The sequence below is a fragment of the Periplaneta americana genome, chromosome 5 (assembly GCF_040183065.1).
Source record: "Periplaneta americana isolate PAMFEO1 chromosome 5, P.americana_PAMFEO1_priV1, whole genome shotgun sequence".
Classification (NCBI taxonomy): Eukaryota; Metazoa; Arthropoda; class Insecta; order Blattodea; family Blattidae; genus Periplaneta; species Periplaneta americana.
This window is the reverse complement of record NC_091121.1, coordinates 153,124,178-153,144,872: the sequence shown is the minus strand read 5'-3', so window position 1 is coordinate 153,144,872 and position 20,695 is coordinate 153,124,178. Positions and strand designations below refer to the sequence as shown.

At 37.0% G+C, this 20,695-nt stretch overlaps 1 protein-coding gene across 2 annotated transcripts in view; it reads left to right on the top strand.

Moving 5' to 3' along the window:
- Positions 1 to 20,695, top strand: part of RapGAP1 (Rap GTPase activating protein 1) — a 1,064,866-nt gene that overhangs the window by 641,377 nt on the left and 402,794 nt on the right. For both annotated transcript variants that reach the window (XM_069826681.1, XM_069826683.1), the window contains exon 3: positions 7,921 to 8,013. In XM_069826681.1, the coding sequence (XP_069682782.1) occupies positions 7,921 to 8,013 (93 nt within the window). The remainder of the gene's footprint in view (positions 1 to 7,920; positions 8,014 to 20,695) is intronic.

Below are 20,695 nucleotides of genomic sequence, written 5' to 3'. Positions count from 1 at the left end.
GAACTACCCGCCTGTTGCAGGGTATGGCAACATATGGTGCATACTATTCTGCATCTTGGGAAGGGGGGATTTTGGGGTTGGGATAAGAAATAGAGGAGATAAAAAGTGGCGTGATGTCATCTTCCCCGCCTACTACACGGCCCCAATGGCCGAGATCTGTAAAAGGCTTGTAGGTTCGTTGACTGCTTGCATGTTGGACAAGAGTTTATTCATTATCAGACCTCTATCATTGTCAGGTGTAGACTTGTACTGTGCAATTATAATAAGGGCTTTGTTGCTTAGCAACTTGGCTAAATACGCTTGTCTCGGCCATGTTTGGAGATATGCCAAATCGCGTTAGTATTAATAAACGACTATATTGTATATTTTATTCTCCATAAAACTGTGTAATGTGACGTTCTCGTGTTTGTCCGATCCTCGTATAATTAAGAAACGCCTTCGATAAGTGGAAAGATGGGTGTACTGGCTGCGGCAGCGTTAATTGTATTATTGACCTCGTTTCTGTAGCTGCATTCTCAATTAATTCTACTTAATTTCTAGTTAAAATTATTTTTTTTTTTTCGCAGACACTATTCACTTACTAAAGAACTGTGTATATATTTCCGATAGTTGGCAACATCTCTATAAGATATGGTCGACTGAAACTTACGGATTCTGGTAGCCTGATAGTGTGATCAATTCTATTTCTGACAATGAGGTAGGACGATGTGTTTGATAACTATCTACAGTTCAATTTAGAGGTTGACGAGAACTGGCTATTAAATTTTTCCCTCTCATCTAGGGAAAGTTCATCTACGTAACATAACTCTACGACACTGGACCTCTAGCTCAGTTATATTCAATCTATGGTACGCGTATCCCCGAGGGTACAGTTGGTTGTCTCAAGGAGTGCACATTCCACTGATTATTATGTATGTAAAAATGCTGACATTTTTGTTGTATTGTAACTTTTAATTTCTACATTTACCACCACATCTGTCAACAATGTGACTTTTATTTCTTAATAATTCACCCTACAACAATGGGTACTCCACTCAACACAGCAACACAATAGTCGTTATTGCACTTCACGACGACAATGGCAATACACGTGTATTATTTAGAAGAACAACAATGTACTCCTATGTGCAGAACAAAACTGTCAGTTCTCAGTTCACAGTTCGCTTACCTTGGCTAGTTCTTTTAGCTCACTGTTCAAGTTCACTGCACGTCGAACTCGGGCCTTCCGGATACGTTGCACTCGCCTGGATACTCCACAGTTACGGACTCAAGTCCACTGCACGTCGAACTCAGGCTCTCCGGATACGTTGCATTCGCCTGGATACTGCCACAGTTACGGACCCACTCAAGTTCACTGCACGTCGTACTCAATCCTCTGGATACGTCGCCGCTGTCCAAGACAAGACTTGAAGGCTGACTTAAGACTAGAGATGGGTAAAAAATAACACAACAGTTATTTTGGAACTGTTCCGGTCTCGGAACTGTTGCAAAAATGAACAGTAGGTCGGAACCTCCTGTTCCGAAATAACAGTGTTCCGACTCAGAGCTGCTCACTTGCCCAGCTGTTGCGGGCTCGCAGTACCGCGTTGCACAAGGTATGTTCCGACTCCGAGATAACAGTCGGAACGTCGGAGCTCGTTCCGATGCAAAGAAGTTTTATAGTTGTTCCGATGAACCAATGTCAGCTGCGATTACACTGTTCTCGTTCTTTATGTTGTACTTGGAACTTCGTTGGATGAAGTTGGTACTTGAAACTCTCACGTGGTTGGAGGGGGACGCATGGAAATTGAAATCCTTGCGGTGGCGCGAACTTTAATATCAACAATTGGAAGACTGGCCAATCATCTGTAATGTTATAGTAAGTATTTAATAATCTGTAATGTTCATTCCTATTCAATTCCGCGGGAATTGTTAATTCCCGCTTTATAGTTTATTTCACCATTAGTTGACTAATTGTTTTATAAACATTCTACAAAGTCATAAAGTACGCATACTACATAGTTTATTAATTAGTATTATTAATTCGTTGATCAGCTGATTCTGTACATGTAAGGTTAAAGTCGTAAATGGTAATGAGTGGTTTAGTTACAATGTGTGGATGTCGTTTGTTGAGGTTAAGTCTGACAAGCACAAGTTTTTGTGATATCTTCTCTGTTATCAAATTATATTAGATTAGAACGACAAAAATGTTGTAGCATTATTTGTTGGGAACTGCCCATATAAGTACTGATTTGGAGAGCGAGGTTTAATGCGAAGTTTAAATTACACTTTGGTAAAGATGCGTTTCCAACATTTTACTAACCCACTGCGGGATTTCCAGGTTTCAGTACTGCCAATATATATCTTTTTTATTATTTATGAAATTGTAATATTTATTATTATTATTATTATTATTATTATTATTATTATTATTATTATTATTATAACTGTGCATTAAGAAAAGTAAAAATAAAAATTAATGATTTTTTTTATTATGTAATAGAACAGAAATTACATACCATATGTTTTAAATGTCATGTTAATTTTTTTTTAGTTGGCTACCATGTCTTTATAACTTTATGTACGAAAACAAAGTGTTGTATTCTGTCCTTGCAGTCAACAGCTGTTTAATTACAAACATTAAGCTTTTGAGTTCTGTCCGCATGCACAGCAATTTTCCAAAATCAATTCGAATGTGCATTGCAGTGCCATCTATAGATAAGAATGTGTACTATGTCATGCCTATGAATGCTCCAGTGTGAGCTGCATGGTGAAGAGGGAGGGTACTGTACCGTTCGTTTGAACGACTCCTCAAAAGGAACAAGAGTCAAAGAGAAGGCACGTATCAATGAACGACTCCGACTCATCACCACTGGTGACTGTTTTTTCGGAACCGGAACCGTCGGAACTGTTCCGGGAAAAGAGCAACTTCGCCCATCACTACTGAAGACTAACTCACTCCGAAAACTGCTCGTGCTTTTATTACTAAACCGTAACACCTCGAATCTTCGATTCGCGTGGCTTTTCGAACCTTCGAGAGGGATACGCTTTTAGATGTTCCCCCTGCTCTCTCCGCTCCGCGCCGTCCCGTAGTTTTCATTCTCCCTGGATGCGCGCGCACACTCCCGAGGCAACCAGAATATTCCAAATGACGCCACAGTATTATACTTTTGTTTTATAATTACTGCAGTTTACAGTATCAACTCTTGTTTTTCATTGCTTCAATAATATTTTACATAATTCGTTAGGCCTATTATTATTGTTGCTTCAGCAAGTACTATGTGTGTAATAATAATGATAATAATAATTAATAACGATAATATTCAGTTTAGAGTACGAAGATAAAAAAAATGTATTTTGGGGTTAGCCTACGCTAGTAAAAAATACAGAGTGGGTTAAAAGTCGCTGTCCCCAAATACTTTCTTAAACTTAATTGCATTCAATTTACATTTGACTACACATTGCTTTACAGATTTTGTTCAAAATGGAGGCCCTGTTTCTCGATACACAATTCATAACGTTCACAGATTGCAGAACGTAACTCACGATTTCATCGATTTTCACGAATGACTGTTCGATCATCTGTCGCAACTGATGCAGATCCTACAGTTTATGAGCAGAAACGTCATTTTTCAGGATACCCCACGACGAAAAATCACATAGCTTCAGGTCGTATGATCTGTGTAGCCATTTTGTTGTGGCACGACGACCAATCCATTCATGGAATTGCTGGTTCAAGAAGTCCCTCACTAGTACACCAAAATGATATGGTGGTCCTTCTGTTATCATATTAAATGCATTTCGGCAAAACGAGGGCTGTTTTCAAGACATGACATCGGGAAAACAGTTGACGCACGAACATGGTTGCCAACCCACCACTTATTATACCAGCTATTCGTTTGTTCAAGTCATGGCATCTGTGTATGTGTCCAAGTATGAAACCTAAGAAGAATATTGGGGAAAGCGACTTTTGACCCACATTATATGGAACACCGCTGCTTCTAGCTTCCTTCCTTGCTTCTAGCTTTGCGGTATCGCCTGATTTGTATCCCATAAATCTCGGATATTATGAACGAGAACAAAACCGCTTGACCGCTGATGCATAATTATACGTGTTATCGTTTTACCAAGTCTGTGAAATCCTTCGCAGTTAAAATGTGATAGCCATAGCGGACGATGTTAATTATGACTGGCTATAAAGTTCCGAATTTCTATTCCGTCTTTACAACATTTTGATAGCGCTTCGCGTCACATCTTCGTAATAACTAGTCTGCACCCGTGATAGAAATCTAAAACATGTATATGCAGCATTATTCATCTTCCCTTAAGTGAGAGTCGTAAACGGTACGAGCAAAAATGATATTCGGCCAGTTATCGTTTTGCAGCGCTTCCAGGATTGACAGCTCATCACAAAGTTTTCGATTACTTCCACATAGATTGTTTGTCAAGTTTTTCATACCCTGTTATCATCGTAGTTATAGTCCCGTCGCTCTTATTTCCGGCAGCCAATCACGTTGCAGATCGGCTACATTCAAACGTGTGCGTCGTGTGATTCGCTGATGATGACGTTATGCATTTCCTAAGGCTCGATAAATAGGCTACTTAATATAATCGCCCGCCATTTTGACTCTTTCGTTGGCGTTCGCAGAAAGCACACGAGGACATTATTTGCCGCTCAATTATTTGCTGAATTACAGTATGTTTAATTCATTATCATAGGAGTTACGACATGATAATGTTTAACGGTGTGGTAAATAGATTCCTCGTCTGGTAGCTCGGCAATGAAAGAACAAAAATGGCGAACGATACTACCTACCTAGATTTTATAGAACCTTCACTTCCTAAGACATAAGCAAAGAGGAGGATTCACGCCGGGAATAACAGCGTCGCGACTATAGTGGATTATTTTCAAGGGGACGTGAGAAGTTTTGGAGATGAAAAATTGTGTAGACTTTCGATAATACGGTCCCTTGTCAACGGTAGTAACTGTGGTAATAGAAGAAGTATAGAGGATCATAAATCTGATAGAAACACGTCCCCGTGTGCATGCATACTTAAAACTTGCTATTGTGTGGATGGACTCATATCGGTAACAATAGCGCAAACCAATGTGTTATTCCTGCTAATTACTTTAAATACGACTCGACCTGTCAGAGAATTTACTCTTTTTCTCTCTCCGCAGTGTTTTCATGGAATCTTTAGAAACTGAACCTCTCAGACGAGACAAACCAACTGCCTCGGGGTTTGAGATCCCACCAACCCTCTCGGCTGACTGATCAGCTTAGGGCTGCTTTGTACAGGCATGCCGCCACAAATAATTTAAATGCATGTGGACTGAGATGCTCAACAGAGATTCCCATTATGTAGAAAATATCGTTGAATTTTTGTAACAGGTGCTTCATTTATAAAATAAGAAATTGTTTTCATTTAAATTTTTAATACAGGCTGTTCAGAATCCCACTGTACTGATTAATTTAATTTTTACATATAGCAGAAAATATCCATCAAAAGCAAAAAAGGCAAATGCATACATGCATACATAGCGTTCTGTCCAAGTGCAGGTCTTTCACTGCAAACTTAGCATTCTCAAATCTATCCTATTTTCTGTCTTCCTCTAAGTCTCCGCATATGATCCATATATCTTAATGTCGTCTACCATCTTCTTCTGCCCCGAATACTTCTCCCGTTCACCATTTCTTCCAGTGCATCCATCCTTCAGTAGGCAGTTTCTTTTCAACAAGTGACCCAATCAATTACTTTTCCATTTCCTGATCAGTTTCAGCATCAGTTTTTCTTCTTCCACTCTTTCCAACACAGCTTCAATTCTTATTCTGTCTGTCCATTTCACACATTCCATCCTTCTCCATAACCACATTTCAAATGCTTCTAGTCGTTTCCCTTCACTTCGTCGTAATATAAATGTTTCTGTCATATACAATGTCACACTCCACACAAAGCTCTTCACTAGTCTCTTCCTTAGTTCCTATCCCAGAGGTCCGCAGAAGATGCTCCTTTTTCTCTTAAAAGCTTCTTTGCTTTCCTCCTTTTGACTTCCTGGGAGCTGGAAGCAGCTCATGTTACCGCTTATAGTACACCTTCAAGTATTTGAAGCTGTCCACTTGCTCTACTGCTTCATTTAGAAGTCGCTAATTTACCTTCTTTACTTTTCTTCCTATGACCATGGTCTTCGTCGTATTTGCATTTATCTTCATCCCACACTGTCATTTAGCTCCGGTAGCATATCCTTTAGTACTATCATTTCTTCTGCTAACCATATCAGCAAATCTTATGCACTTTATTCTTCTTCCTCCTACTATCATTCCTCCATGTTCTGAAAACAGTTTTTCACTAAATCCTCCAAGTCGATGTTGAACAGGGTAGGTGATAAGGGGCATCCTTGGCGTACTCCTCTATTTCTTTTCCTTCTGACATTTCTTCTGCTATCCTGACTTTGACTCGTTTCACATAAAGATTACTGAACAGCCTCCTCTCTTTCCAACCCACACCTGTTTTCTTTTGGATCCCAATCAGTTTATTCCAATCCACTCTGTCAAACGGCTTTTATAAATCCACAAATACTATATACACTTATTCTTCTCTAGTATCTTTCGCCGATTGTTCGTAGCAGTCCAATTATTGCATCTCTCGTACCCTTTATTTCTTCCTGAAGCCAAACTGCTCTTCTTCCAACTGTTCTTAATAGCAGAAAATATCCATCAAAAGCCAAAAAGGGCAAAATAAGACATTAAACCTTAGAATATGCAACGGAAGATAAAATAATAATAATAATAATAATAATAATAATAATAATAATAATGATTTATTTAACCTGGCAGAGTTAAGGCCATACGGCCAGTTAAGGCCATACGGCAAAATAGGCAAAAGAGGCAAAATAAAAACTGGTCCTATCGTTCCGAAATGTGTGGGAACATGTTTTTCTCTATTAAACTATTTCGTATGTGTACCCAGTTCAAAAGGCATTTTGCCTAACTTCCGGGCTCTAGTGATAAATATCGAAACAAATTGTGACGTATTGCTACTTTGGTGGTGATTATTATTATTATTATTATTATTATTATTATTATTATTATTATTATTATTGTTGTTGTTGTTGCCCTCGGTAGCGTAGTTGATATAGCGCTGGCCTTCTATGCTCGAGGTTGCGGGTTCGATCCCGGCCGAGGTCGATGGCATTCAAGTGTGTTTAAATGCTACACGCTCATGTCAGTAGATTTACTGGCATGTAAAAGAACTTCTGCGGGACAAAATTTCGCCACACCGGCGGCGCTGATATAATGTCTGCAGTTGCAAGCGTCGTTAAATAAATCATAATTTTATTATTATTATTATTATTATTATTATTATTATTATTATTATTATTATTATTATTATTATTATTATAGAGTGTTAGTTGGGAGGCCGGTGGGAATAAGACCTTTGGGGAGGCCGAGACGTAGATGGGAAGATAATATTAAAATGGATTTGAGGGAGGTGGGATATGATGGTAGAGATTGGATTAATCTTGCTCAGGATAGGGACCAATGGCGGGCTTACGTGAGGGCGACAATGAACCTCCGGGTTCCTTAAAAGCCAGTAAGTACAGTAAGTATTATTATTATTATTATTATTATTATTATTATTATTATTATTATTATTATTATTATTATTATTATTATTATTATTATTATTACTAGAAACTAATATTGTTTTTGAAGAATAGAATTACCTCACTCCACTTTCTTTCATGCTGGAAACGAAAGTTGTGAGTCCATTTTCTATCTTATTTCTTCCGAAAGGTATGTTCATTTCCATACGAATCTTGTTTCTGATATACAAATATTGAGAACTTGTCATTTAAAATAACATGTCTGTACGGTCATATGATACTAAGTTGCGAGCTGGAAACGTGTTGGTGGATAGTGACACAGTGGTTTGTTGCAGAGCGCGACTCAAGACCTGTTCGAGCTGCTGGAGAGAGTGCAGAGCAGCCGGCTCGACGACCAGAGATGCGTCCTGCCCCCGTACTTCACACAGGTAGGCAACCCGCTGTTCACTTTCTACCGTCCTCATTCTTAAACCCTTTGGCAAACAGCTGTCGAAGACACCAGGGGTTTACAAGCAGAGCTGCGGAGTCAGCAATTGGCAAAACTTCGGGCTCTTCCTTTAAACCTAAGTAGAGATTAATAATGATAAACCTTCTAGCATAGTCAGTGACATACAAAAAAACTCATCACCATCTTTGACTCCACCAAAATTTCTTGCGAATCTGAAGCCGCCGCTTTTAGTACATGGCACTTGAGTGTTTTTCAGCTCCAAAATGTTTTTGCCAAAAATAACGTCAGTCAATATAATGCGTATCTATATAGGAAAAACAACATTCGGTACTCTTAACTGATGAGTGCTGATTAGGCCTACATGTTCATAATTCAGCATTCGGAAACAGTTTACATCTTGAGGAGAAGAGGAATTATTTCTCACCGTACTCAATTTGAACTAGGACGTAAAGGCTGTCAGTGGCGGTTAGTGGTACAATTGAGGCGGTAGTCGGAAAAAGGACCCATAAGGAAAAGTCATGTTTCGAGAAAACAAAGATTGAGGGTGCTATTCATAGACATTTCGCTAGCCCGCGCTAAGAGTGTGCTAAACTAGCCCCGGCTATCGACTGATTACTTGTACAGGATTCATATTCTATCATGTCTTTAACACTGGTTTATGAATACAATAAACGTTAGTTCGCTGATCATCTACCGGAAGCCTGCGCTACGAATGTCTATGAATATGGCCCTGAAAGTTTTATTTTTATGTAACTGCGATTTTAGTGCCCTTTTATCAAAATAGCAATTTGCATACTGTTACAATAATATTTGTTTACAAGTTTTTGTTAAATAATGTAGGCCTATTCCGACTTTAATAGTTGTATATTATTGAAGTATTTTACAGGCCCTTTTTCCATAGAACAAGTTTATTTTATCAAAATACTTTCAATATGATTATATTTTAGCGGAAATTAAACATCAGCATTGAACAGCGCACATTACATAGGTTTACAAGTTCAAAATCATTTTACTAAAACTATATTTCTTGCATATATCTCTTAGTTAAGTCATAAATTGCACCGAATACTTATTTGCTGATGTAAGTATATGTTATGCTCTGCACTTAAATTGGAATGCCTGTTTTCGTCATTTATGTTGGGAACACTCCTCCACCGTCCAGTGCATTGCGGCGGTTGTGTATTTGCAGGGAAGTAAATCTTAATTGTATGGCCAGAGACGAAGCGTCATAATGCAGTGGGATGTGTTGTGATGACTGTCCTCAAAGCTGCCGAGATTCGCTTATCACACGCTTACATTCATCCACAAAGACGCCGACTGTACGGATATCATGCCACGCTGTATTCAGCAGATGTACTCATTTCTTGATTGCGCTTGTAAAACCGAGAAAGACTGCTTTTACATACTGAGGAGATGAATTAACTTCAGAAGAATACCGTGAAGAAAGGTCGAAATTTATGAAAATCACAGCAATTACGAGCAATCGTAATGGGAATGAAATTCGTACTGGGGAGTTCGAAAACAAGACATAAAGACGGACTCCACGACGCAGTGAAAGATCGTGATGTAGAGGAAAATAGTGGGAGGATTGTGGTTGTTCGGAAGTGTAGAGTGATTTTCCGAACGGTGCTAAACGTTTTTTTATAGGTTAACTTTATTATTTCCCACACATCTACAGGGTGTTAAAAAGAAGTATCCAATATTTTAGGAAGTGCTAGTATGCATCAAAACAAAAAAAAAAATAATAATGTCTAATAAACATGGGATCTACAACACATACTTTCTGAGATCTGAACACTTGTTCATAGCAGATACTCAATGCGACGTCCATTCATGGCAGTGTATTCCTCTGCCCTTCAGCGTAAGGAATCACACACTCTTTGAAATTGACCTGGTTGTTCTTGATAACCAAAAGTCTAGGGGATTTAGGTTTGGGGAACAAGCGGTTCTGAAATTTCAGCGACCGATGTTCACGCTCATTGCGGAAAAAATGTACTGGTGTGCCATCATGCATGATCCACATCTGTAGTCTTTGCTGACATGGCACATACTCCAGCAAGGTAGGCAATGCTTTAATAAGAAATTCCTTATAACGAGCTCCCGTTAACTCTGTGGTAGCAATTATGGCCCTTAATCTATCACCAAGAACGCCTGCCCATAAGTTGATTGAGAATCGGTGTTGATGCCTTGTTTCTTCAACTACATGGGGATTTTCATCAGCTCACACATGCTGATTACGAAAATTCATAACACCATCTCTGCTTAACCCCGCTCATATCCGCAACCAGACTTTTGTTTTCAGTATTCCTTGCGGCGTATCAGTATTCCATGCCAGGAGTGTCAACTACGGAATGATTATCTGGTAGTCTGCTGTATTGTAGGGCAGAGAAATCCATTGCCATAAATGGACGTCACATTGAGCACCTCCTGTGAACAAGTGTTCAGATCTCAGAAAGTATGTGTTGTAGGACCCATGTTTATTCGACATTTTTTTCTTGTTTTGATGCATGCCATCACCTCCTGAAATATTGAATACTTTTTTTAACACCCTGTTATGTTCCTTGTTATTCCTGTTATAATCTCATAATTTTTTCCTGAAGCGTGCTAAGTCAGTAGTATGAATGTTCCAAACTGTGGTAAGTCATTGTGATGTGATATTACTTACTTACTTACTGGCTTTTAAGGAACCCGGAGGTTCATTGCCGCCCTCACATAAGCCCGCCACTGGTACATATCCTGAGCTAGATTAATCCATTCTCTATCATCATATCCCACCTTCCTCAAATCCATTTTAATATTATCTTCCTATCTACGTCTCGGCCTCTCTAAAGGTCTTTTTCCCTCCGGCCTCCTAACTAACACTCTATATGCATTTCTGGATTTGCCCATACATGCTACATGCCCTGCCCACTCAAACGTCTGGATTTAATGTTCCTGATTATGTCAGGTGAAGAATACAATGATGTGATATTAAAATTATTATTATTAAGACATTGCATACTTTAAGTTTTACATCTAATGCAAATGTACAAATAAACATACATAATTACTAAAAAAACATGTTTTCAAAGTGGACATTGGTAATACTGAGAGCTGTTTCGGATCTCTGGAAACGAATTTTGAAAGACGTCATGTGCGTCAGGAGTCACACGACAGCGAGAGGTGACAGACCAGGAATGAGTGATTTCATAGTCAGAGTGCACGATGTCTCACAGCAGCAATGCCCAAGAAAATCGAGCCCTTCTAGGAGAGTACATTACGACTCTTTCCGATGCCAAGTACAAATCGATGGCTCAGAACGAGACTGTTAAAACTAAAAAAATTCACTTTTTGGGTTATTACCATCATTTGAACACTTGAATTGAGAACTATGCTATGTGAAAGTGTTAAAACTCTAAAAATTTCCTAGTGGAACATAAATGCACATTGTTGTGCCATGATTCTCTGATTTGCCATCTACAATGGAAAACTTTAAATGGCTCTGCTGAAAAATCTCTATTTTTGAGTTGTAACAGTCTCGTTCTGAGCCATCGAAATACGTGAAACTCATAGGAGCCTTCAAAAAAACGTGGTTTTGTTATTTCCAAGAAAGGCATCTTCTGTGTACTTAGTAAGATGGCAAAGCTCGAATGGGATTAATTCACTACCGGTCTGTTACATGTCACCACAATTCAGCTTCGTGTCACTCCTAACGCAATAACCATTCAAAGGTCGTTTCCAGAGATCAGAAACAACCCTCTGTGTTATAGATTCTGTTATGTGAAACTATTATGTAGCGATCAGCTATAAACATATTTTTTGTGATGTGATATTAAAATGATTATTATTAAGATTTTTAGTTTTACATGTAATTGTATTGTATTGCATTGTATTTACGTGGTACAGTCATTAAGTTCTGACACTGACGCCTGAAGGGTAGGCACCCACAAGAATCTGGATGTCTCAGAAGATGCCGCGTGATACGGCGTACACTTAAACAGATCGACATCCTCCCTCAATATAGTCGCCGTTGGCCGCTATGCACGTCTACCAACGTTGGTGTAGCTGCTGGAAGCACCGCTGAAAGATGTTGGCAGGAAGATGCCGTACGGCTTCTCTTGTGGCAGTCATGACCTTTTCGGCCGCATAAAAATTACGCCCTCCTAGGATTGATTTCATGAGTGGAAAGAGAAAAAAAAATCGCATGGTGCGAGATCAGGTGAGTACGGAGGGTGTGGCAAAACAGGGACCTGTTGCCTTGCAAGTTCCTCTTGGACAAGGATGGAGCGATGTGCAGGGGCGTTGTCGTGTAGCAACAGCCAATTCTTCCTATGCCAAAGCTCAGGACGCTTACGACGAATTGAATTGCTTAAACGGCCAAGAATCTCTTTGTAGAGGATCTTGTCTACAGTTGCACCGTGTGGGATGAATTCTATGTGAATAAAAAAAACTGTTAAAGCATCACCTTGCCTTTTGACCTGTCTTGTTGCGGATTTTTCTGTCGTGGAAATAATGGCGTTTTCCAGGTTGCGGATTGTCGCTTCAATTGCGGATCGTAAAGGAAACACCATGTTTCGTCTCCAGTTATGATCGGTTATAGCAGTTTCGCCTAATTTCTGACAGAACGTGACGTTTGCCCGTTGCTTAAACTGCAACATACTCGAGTTCCGACGCGCGCATTCAAATCACCGTCACAACAAAGACCGTAGTTCTGCTTACATTGCATGCACTCAACTGTCTCTTGTTGGGTCGAGAGACTGACAAGGTATCATACCATGGCGCCACCTATGCGCTATAGTGCACCACAACGCCACTATGCGCTCAGTATTAGAACTTAATGACTGTACCACGTATTAACATTCCATGGTATTCATACATGGTTACAGCTAGAATATGGAACAAGTCAAAAAAACTTAATTCTATTATAAAATCTTAATTTATAGTCACAGTCTAGATGAAATATATACAGACGAGATTTACAATATAGTCTACTAGTAGCCTACAACACATAGTTTTAGTATCAATTTCATGAATTCACCTACAGAATAGAAGGCGTGAGAAATTAGGTACTTCTTTAATTTGGCCCTAAATAATCTTATGTTTTGAGTTTCATTTTTATATCGATAGGGAGGCTATTAAAAATGTTTACTGCCATATAACGCACTCCTTTTTGATAGCACGATAGACTTGCCGATGGAGTATGAAAGTCATTTTTTTGACGTGTATTTATGCTATGAACTGTTGAATTAGTTACAAAGTTTTCACGATTACATACGAGGAAGACTATTAATGAAAGGATATACTGACAAGCCATGGGCATTATTTGTAGTTTTTTTTAAAATAGTCCTACACGATTCCCTAGATTTGGCACCTACTATTATTCTAATTATTCATTTTTGTAATAGAAATATATTGTTACTATCTGTGGAATTTCCCCAGAATATTATTCCAAAACTCATTACCGAGTGGAAGTATGCAAAGTATATTGTTTTTTGAGGTATTGATATTTATATCTAATAGCAAAACAAGCTGAACTTAGTTTGGGGGTAATTTCTTTAATATGATTTTCCAATTTAACACATTATCGATTTTTAAGCCAAGAAATTTGGTTGTTGTTGTTTCTAATAGGGATCTATTGTTAATTATTGCGCTAGAAATTTGCGACGTTGAATTTGGACAGGATTTAAATTGAATTATATTAGTTTTGTTACAATTTAATACTGATTTATTGACTGAGAACCAGTCACATATTTTGAAGAGAATTTCCTCTGTTGAGGATTGGAATGTGTTGGAGTTATTGGCTGTAATTACTATACTTGTCATCTGCAAATAATATGGGATGACCTACATCTTTTATAAGGGGGGCAAGATCATTTATAAAGACTAGAAAAAGTAGGGGACCTAATATTGATCCTTGAGGAATTCCATTATTAATAGTTCCCCATGTCGATGTAGATTTCATAGTTGTATTGATTTCAACTTTCTGTTGCAAATGCAAAATGTTCAAATAAACATACATAAGTCAAGTGACTTTGTACGTTTTGGAACATGTTAAAATGTTTAACAGCATTGTTACCTAGCACAAATTAAATTCTGTCGGTAAAGCTCACTTTCCATAATGTTTTAACTGCCAAAGTCTCCTTTCAGCAACTTCAAGATATTTTCATTTATAAAAAAATTACTTTCCCTGAAAAGTAGCTTTTTTTTACTTTTACCATTTGGAAAGTCACTCTCTAAACACACATAAAATATATTACTTAAGTTATAGTTAACATTCCATTGATTAAATTTCTTCATTTTGATTTGAAGTGCTATTGATATTGTAAATTATGAAATTAATCACAGACTTTGTGTTGATAGACTACTCATAAAAAAGCTCCATCTTTATTTTCTAGTACCGTAATGTTAATAAGCCGTATGTACACGTTTTTTTTTCACTTTTAAATTTTGTTGAAAGAATATTGATAGGCGTAAATATTCTGGTTACAAATTAAATGTCTAAATGCCAACATTATTCGTTGATATAGTAAGCAATAAATTATTTCAGTTTTTTATTAGGAATTTTGCGCTCTTTTTGGTATAAACAATATTGTGAAGAATGGTCGAGTTGGCTCATTCTGTAGCGTTTGAGACTCGCATTCGCGAAGTCCCGGGTTCGAACCCAGTCTGACTGGTGTTTTTCATGGTTTCCCTCAGTCACAAAGACAAATGCCGGATTGGAAATTTACAAATCATGATTCATCACTGCCTCAATCATCAATACCATAAACATTAACCCTCGGCAAGCTGGGCGGGGTCCATTTTGTACCTTATACCCACTTAGCTTACAGCCTGTGTGTGCATTTCAGGTCTGCGGAGAGTTAATCAAAATCTAAAATCAGTTACATGTACGTAAGACATATACAACACAAAACAGAAACAGGAATTCAACAATAGTGACAACGGCTTACTGGTATACCCACAGATTCTAAAACATACGATGTTTAAGCGTGTACAAATGAACTTAACAAAAATAAAAAAAATACTGTAATGTCCCATTCAAGGTGATAGATTTCTTTTCACAGAAAGAACCGAGTTTGAGTACATTTAGAATTAAGCACTGAACACTTTGAATGGCTCTGTAAACGCTGAACTCTAATTGTTATCTCTAATCACATATAACGGATTGATCAGCCTAATAGACTTTCAAGACAACTTTTATCAATGTCATTATGCTGCCAAGTATCGATTACAGAAGAAGTTACGTTATAACCACAGTCTAGTATATACAGTCGCGAAGCTTGAGTTTTGAGGGTACTAGGAACAATAGACTGTGCAAGTACTATTTCGCATTGTCTGTAATGAGGCGATAGTGGCGATCTTAGTGGTCAGCAACTATCTATGGATGCATATTTACTATGTATTGAGCTTCGTGACTGTATATACTAGACTGTGCTATAACCCTAATGGAATTGCATGAATTAATAGGTTGGAGCAGTACTTCCATCTAGCGGTCGTGATAAAAAAATTCATTTCGATAGTGGTGGTCCTAGTGATTGTTCGCTTTTATATGTCATTTCATAACATGGGAATGGTAAATCTGTGATCAGGGTTACTTTTCACCTTGCAAGGGGTGAGCTCATAGTATAGTAACATATTGTTCATTTAAGAGACACTGGGACTGAGTTTTGAAACTTCCAATGCTTTTGGTCAAATGCTTTAAAATTCGGTGGGCTTGTTGAGTCTGTACATATAAATAACACTACGAAATTTCATCAACTTCCATGGATTAATTCCTTAGATATTAATTTTAATTTATTTTAATGATATTAAATTATGAGTAAAATCAAGATATCCCTGTCGACTTCAGAATTGTTACTGCACTTTAAAATTGTCTGTGAAAAATTTACATCCCATGATTAGGAAAAGTACGCATGGATTTTTAAATTTGAGCAATGGTTAATGAGATAAAAATGTTCATATAAATCATAATTTTTTCATGATAATTTTCTTTAATTTTTAAAAGTTAAAAATTCATATCATAAGTTTTCAATGAAGAGCTGAATTCACGCATTACATTGTGTAAGAGAGTAGCCTATGCTGAGTAACCTTGCAATGTTTTATATAAATTAGAGCATATTAAATAAAATGATAAACTAATAAACTACAGTTGAGTTAATTATTGTTTTACTAAACTATTTGTCTGATGGTTAAAACCAAATAAATATCTACTTCAATTTATAACAACAATTAAAACAACTATAGAAAATAGATTGAAGTAGATATTTATTTGTTTTTAACCAACACACAAATAGTTTATTAAAATAATATGTAGTTTATCAGTTTATCATTTTACTTAATTTGTATATATGTTTTTAGTATGTTTATTTTAAGATTGTTTAATATGTTCAATGTCATTCCAGTCACTGTAAAATTAATGTATCACAGGATATTGTTTGAATATGTGCCTGAAGATGCCAAATAGGCGAAAACGTTAGCAGTAAATCTTTTAACTTCAATGAATTATTTATATTTATAAATATTTGTTGTTGTTTTTAAATATCGATAAGTCATTTAGACTGAACAAATAAAATAAATATTCATATTATATTATGTTCTATATTGACTAATCTGAGTACTATTACAATGCTTTCTAAGATAACCTAACCTATGTTAAACGTCGTCTATGCCACCTGGCGCCTTCTATCGGGTTGTATTGAAGTAAAAACGATAATACTATAGTATGTATTAGGTATTATACAGTATTTTTTATTATTTACTCTCTTTGGAAGTTGAATTTATTATTGATAGGATTTAAACACTCCATCATGTATTTTTTCTCTATAGATCAGGTTGTAATATGATATTAATTTTCCAGATTCCATCAATAATTCAAAGGAAATTTCATAATTTAACAAAAATTTAACAAAATTAAAAAGTTTAGGCCCTATACCGTATAATTAGTTGAAATACATAAAACTAGTAATAGATAATAGTAGATAGGTGGATTTATTGAGTAATATTATACATACAGATTTTTATATTATCATAGTTTTCTCTAAAATCCAATGCACGGGTCTTCTGACCGTACTTGCTTTGTACCTAAAAGAAGTTCTACTTTGTAGGTTTCACCCCCCCCCCACCTATGATTATATCCACTACTATCTAAAAGAACACACATATTAAGATGAAAATGGCACACGAAACATATTATATAATATATCCTAACCTAAAACAGACATATAAGTGTATAGTTGGGTAGATGCTATTATCCCTTCCTCAGTTCGTATCACAAACTTCAACAGCTGAAGTTCTAATCTTTCTCGCCTTCAAGAGGAACAAGCCAATCTTTTGCTCGAACTCTCTATTCCCCATGAGGTCAAGGCATGCAAGCGAACTCCTATTCTGACTTATCATCGAGGGTGGTAGATATTTTCTCCGTACATGTTCCAATTCGACACACTATAATAAAATATGTTTATAGTAGTCCTTTTCTCTGCAAATCGGACAAAGGCGCTCTCCTTCTTCGTTGACAATTTTATTACCCTTCCATGCCCCCTATCTTAGCCACGCTAAACCTGCTCTGCTGTCTTTCTTACATACAAAAAACTAATAAAATCAGATATATTAAAAATTGAATTAATTTACATGCGTAGTCACGTTAAGGTATCGTCACTTGTTCTGGATTCCTGACTGTAGAATCTGGCAACCCTGACCGTCACCGATCTTACGAAATGGACGAGCAATATAAATATTGCTGCTGTTCAAATGTGGTACAGCAGGAATTGGCTTTGACTCGCGGGGTGCCCTACAAGGATCGCGCCTCTCTGCCAGTCCCCCTTGAATCCCGCGAAGCAGCTCTTAATAAGTTGCGGTCCCCGTATCCAGACGGCACACCGTATACTACGTTCTGTGCATATATTAGCCTACATTAACTACCCACTCTGCTGCCAGTCTGGTTCGGGCTTTAGTTACTATGTTGAGCATGCTCACATAATTACTGCAAATGCCTCTTTATTCTTGGTAATTACAAATTTTATGTAAAGTTCACTAGATTTTATGTCAGTTTACCTTTTTTGGAATGTTACTTCAAACGCCGATGGTTTACTCCCACACTTGCATTTTAATTGCATGCATCCGTATGAGTGATTTACTCATCGTACTTGTGTTTAATTTAAATATATTCACGCCTTTTCGTTTCTATCTTGATCTTTTTCTTTTCAAGATCAACCTACTTTGGCCGTAATAAGAGCTGGGACTTATTTAAGAGATCTCATTATCAGACCAACTGACATTGTGAGGAATAAGACATTAACATGGAGTGACATGTGCTTGGAATTGTGCATTGCTTAAAACACTTCGAAGGTAACTGGAAAATCTGTAGTATTTCTTAAACATTTCCTACTTATTTGGGAATAGAAATAAAATTCGTTGCATATGGGTCCGAATTATTCAGACCGATACCCAAAATAAAATAAACATTAAACGTAAAACGGAGAAACAAAACTTCATAGACTTTGGTTTAGGTATCCTACTGCTTCTTCCAGCAGCTTCATAGTCAAATAGTAGTTTTTTAATATACTTGTATCAAGAATTCACAGTAAGTTTTCCCTTTCATTTTCTATACTGCTTAGTACTTCAACTTTTTAATGCTTATCCGATAGTCATGTTTTCCTACAATTGGAGGGTTCAGAGCCATAGTGGGCCAAGCGCCATCTATTAAAAACGGAGAAAGCAAGGGTTAAAGTTTAAGTGAAAGCCATAGTTTAAGAAGATTGACATATCATTCAATTTTAATGTGCATACTTTGTATTACTTACTGTATGTTTCATTAAACTCTGACATTCACTCTTTTTTTCTCCGTTTTTAATATATGGCGCTTGGCCCACTATGGCTCTGAACCCTTCAATTCCATACTACAACCTTTTAACTGATCTTGATATTTATTTTATTTGATCTATATATGATACCCAGTTGTCATATCTATAAAATATAAATGTAGAGATCTCAATCACTTTATAAAATTTTAGAAATATTTCGGGGTCCAAATCTTCAAAGTGCATATCAGTTGTTTCATAGAGATTCTGGAGTATTGAACTCTCTTTGCCATGTCTTAATAGCATTTTATAGCATATATTCAGCTTAAATTGTTTCAGTTGGAGATCTAGTCGAAGGATTTAACGCTGAGAACTACAGTACAGTGAGATCGAAAAGTCCCTCCGCAGCTCTGTTAGTTCTAGTAACCCTAGAATACAACCCTGTAGAAAATTGGCACTCCCAGATTCATTCCGGCTTGACAACTTCACACCTCCAGTCCATCATTTGCTTGGCGGCCAGTGTTGCCACTTGAATTCTCTACCACATACACTTGAATTCCCTGCCTAGTGGATTCTCGGCTACACAAGCACTGCGGAGAAACTTTTCGATCGCATACATTGGCTGGGATATATTATTCATGCTTCTAAAACATAATGCTTTGCATTTTTTGTTAAAATTCTGATTTTTTTATTTTATTAAAATTGAATTTGGTTCGATATCAAATTCGTGCTAAAATTTAGTAAATAAAATTATCTACATTTATATTAATTCTGAAATGACTGAAAACCTATTCTCACCATTTCTTCTTCTTTAATACAACGAAGTGTTGTGGGAACCCTATTTGAGTCGTCTTCAGATACACATTCTGTTAATTTTATTATAAGTTATCTTGTTTTCTAGAGGTCATTTTCAGTGGCATATTGAACACTCTACACTTTTAATAAGTATTATCTTAAAATAATATATTTTTTCACGTAATGTAGCCTACATAAATAAGGTTGCATCCCTTTATAATAACAGATGAAAATACTCGCATGTCTACCCAATTGAGGAGCAGCTCATTCTCTAACAGAGATGAAATTCATTACATATGAACTCATGCGAGTACAGGTAAATAATGCAAGCATATATGTATACAGGCCCTTAATCCATCACCAAGAACGCCTGCCCATACGTTGGTTGAGGATCCGTGCTGATGCCTTGTTTCTTCAAGTGCATGGAAATTTTCTTAAGCCCACACATGCTGATTACGAAAATTCACAACACCATCTCTGCTGAACTCCGCTCATATCCGCAACCAAACTTTTCTTTTCAATATTCCTTGCGACGTATCAGTATTCCATGCCAGAGGTGTCAACTACGGTATGATTATCTGGTAGCCAGAAAAATGCATTGCCATGAATGGACGTCACATTGAGCACCTATGAACAAGTGTTCAGATTTTAGAAAGTATGTGTTGTAGGACCCATGTTTCTTAAACATTTTTATTGTTTTAATGCATATTAGCACCTCCTAAAATATTGGATATTTTTTTCTTAACACTCTTTATATGTATGTAGGCTATAGTTGCCTTTCAGGAAAAATTCTTTACTTCTTACATTAATATGGTAGGATGTAACTAGCTAAGTACAATTTTGGGTTATCTGAGGGTCTGTAAATATTGCTCGGAATCGGAATTGTTGTACATGCCGTAAATCAGCAACATTTGCATCTAACCTTACCTATTTCTCGAAGAAAGCCATGCTAAGAAATTGTACTCGTGTTAACTTAAAAATATAGCTTTCTAGCCTTATTTCCAACTGGTGAACCTTCGCGGGTGATTCACGACTAGTGATCCGCACTTTAGAAATCAATTCTACAGGCCATTTTCAGCATAAAATGTTATA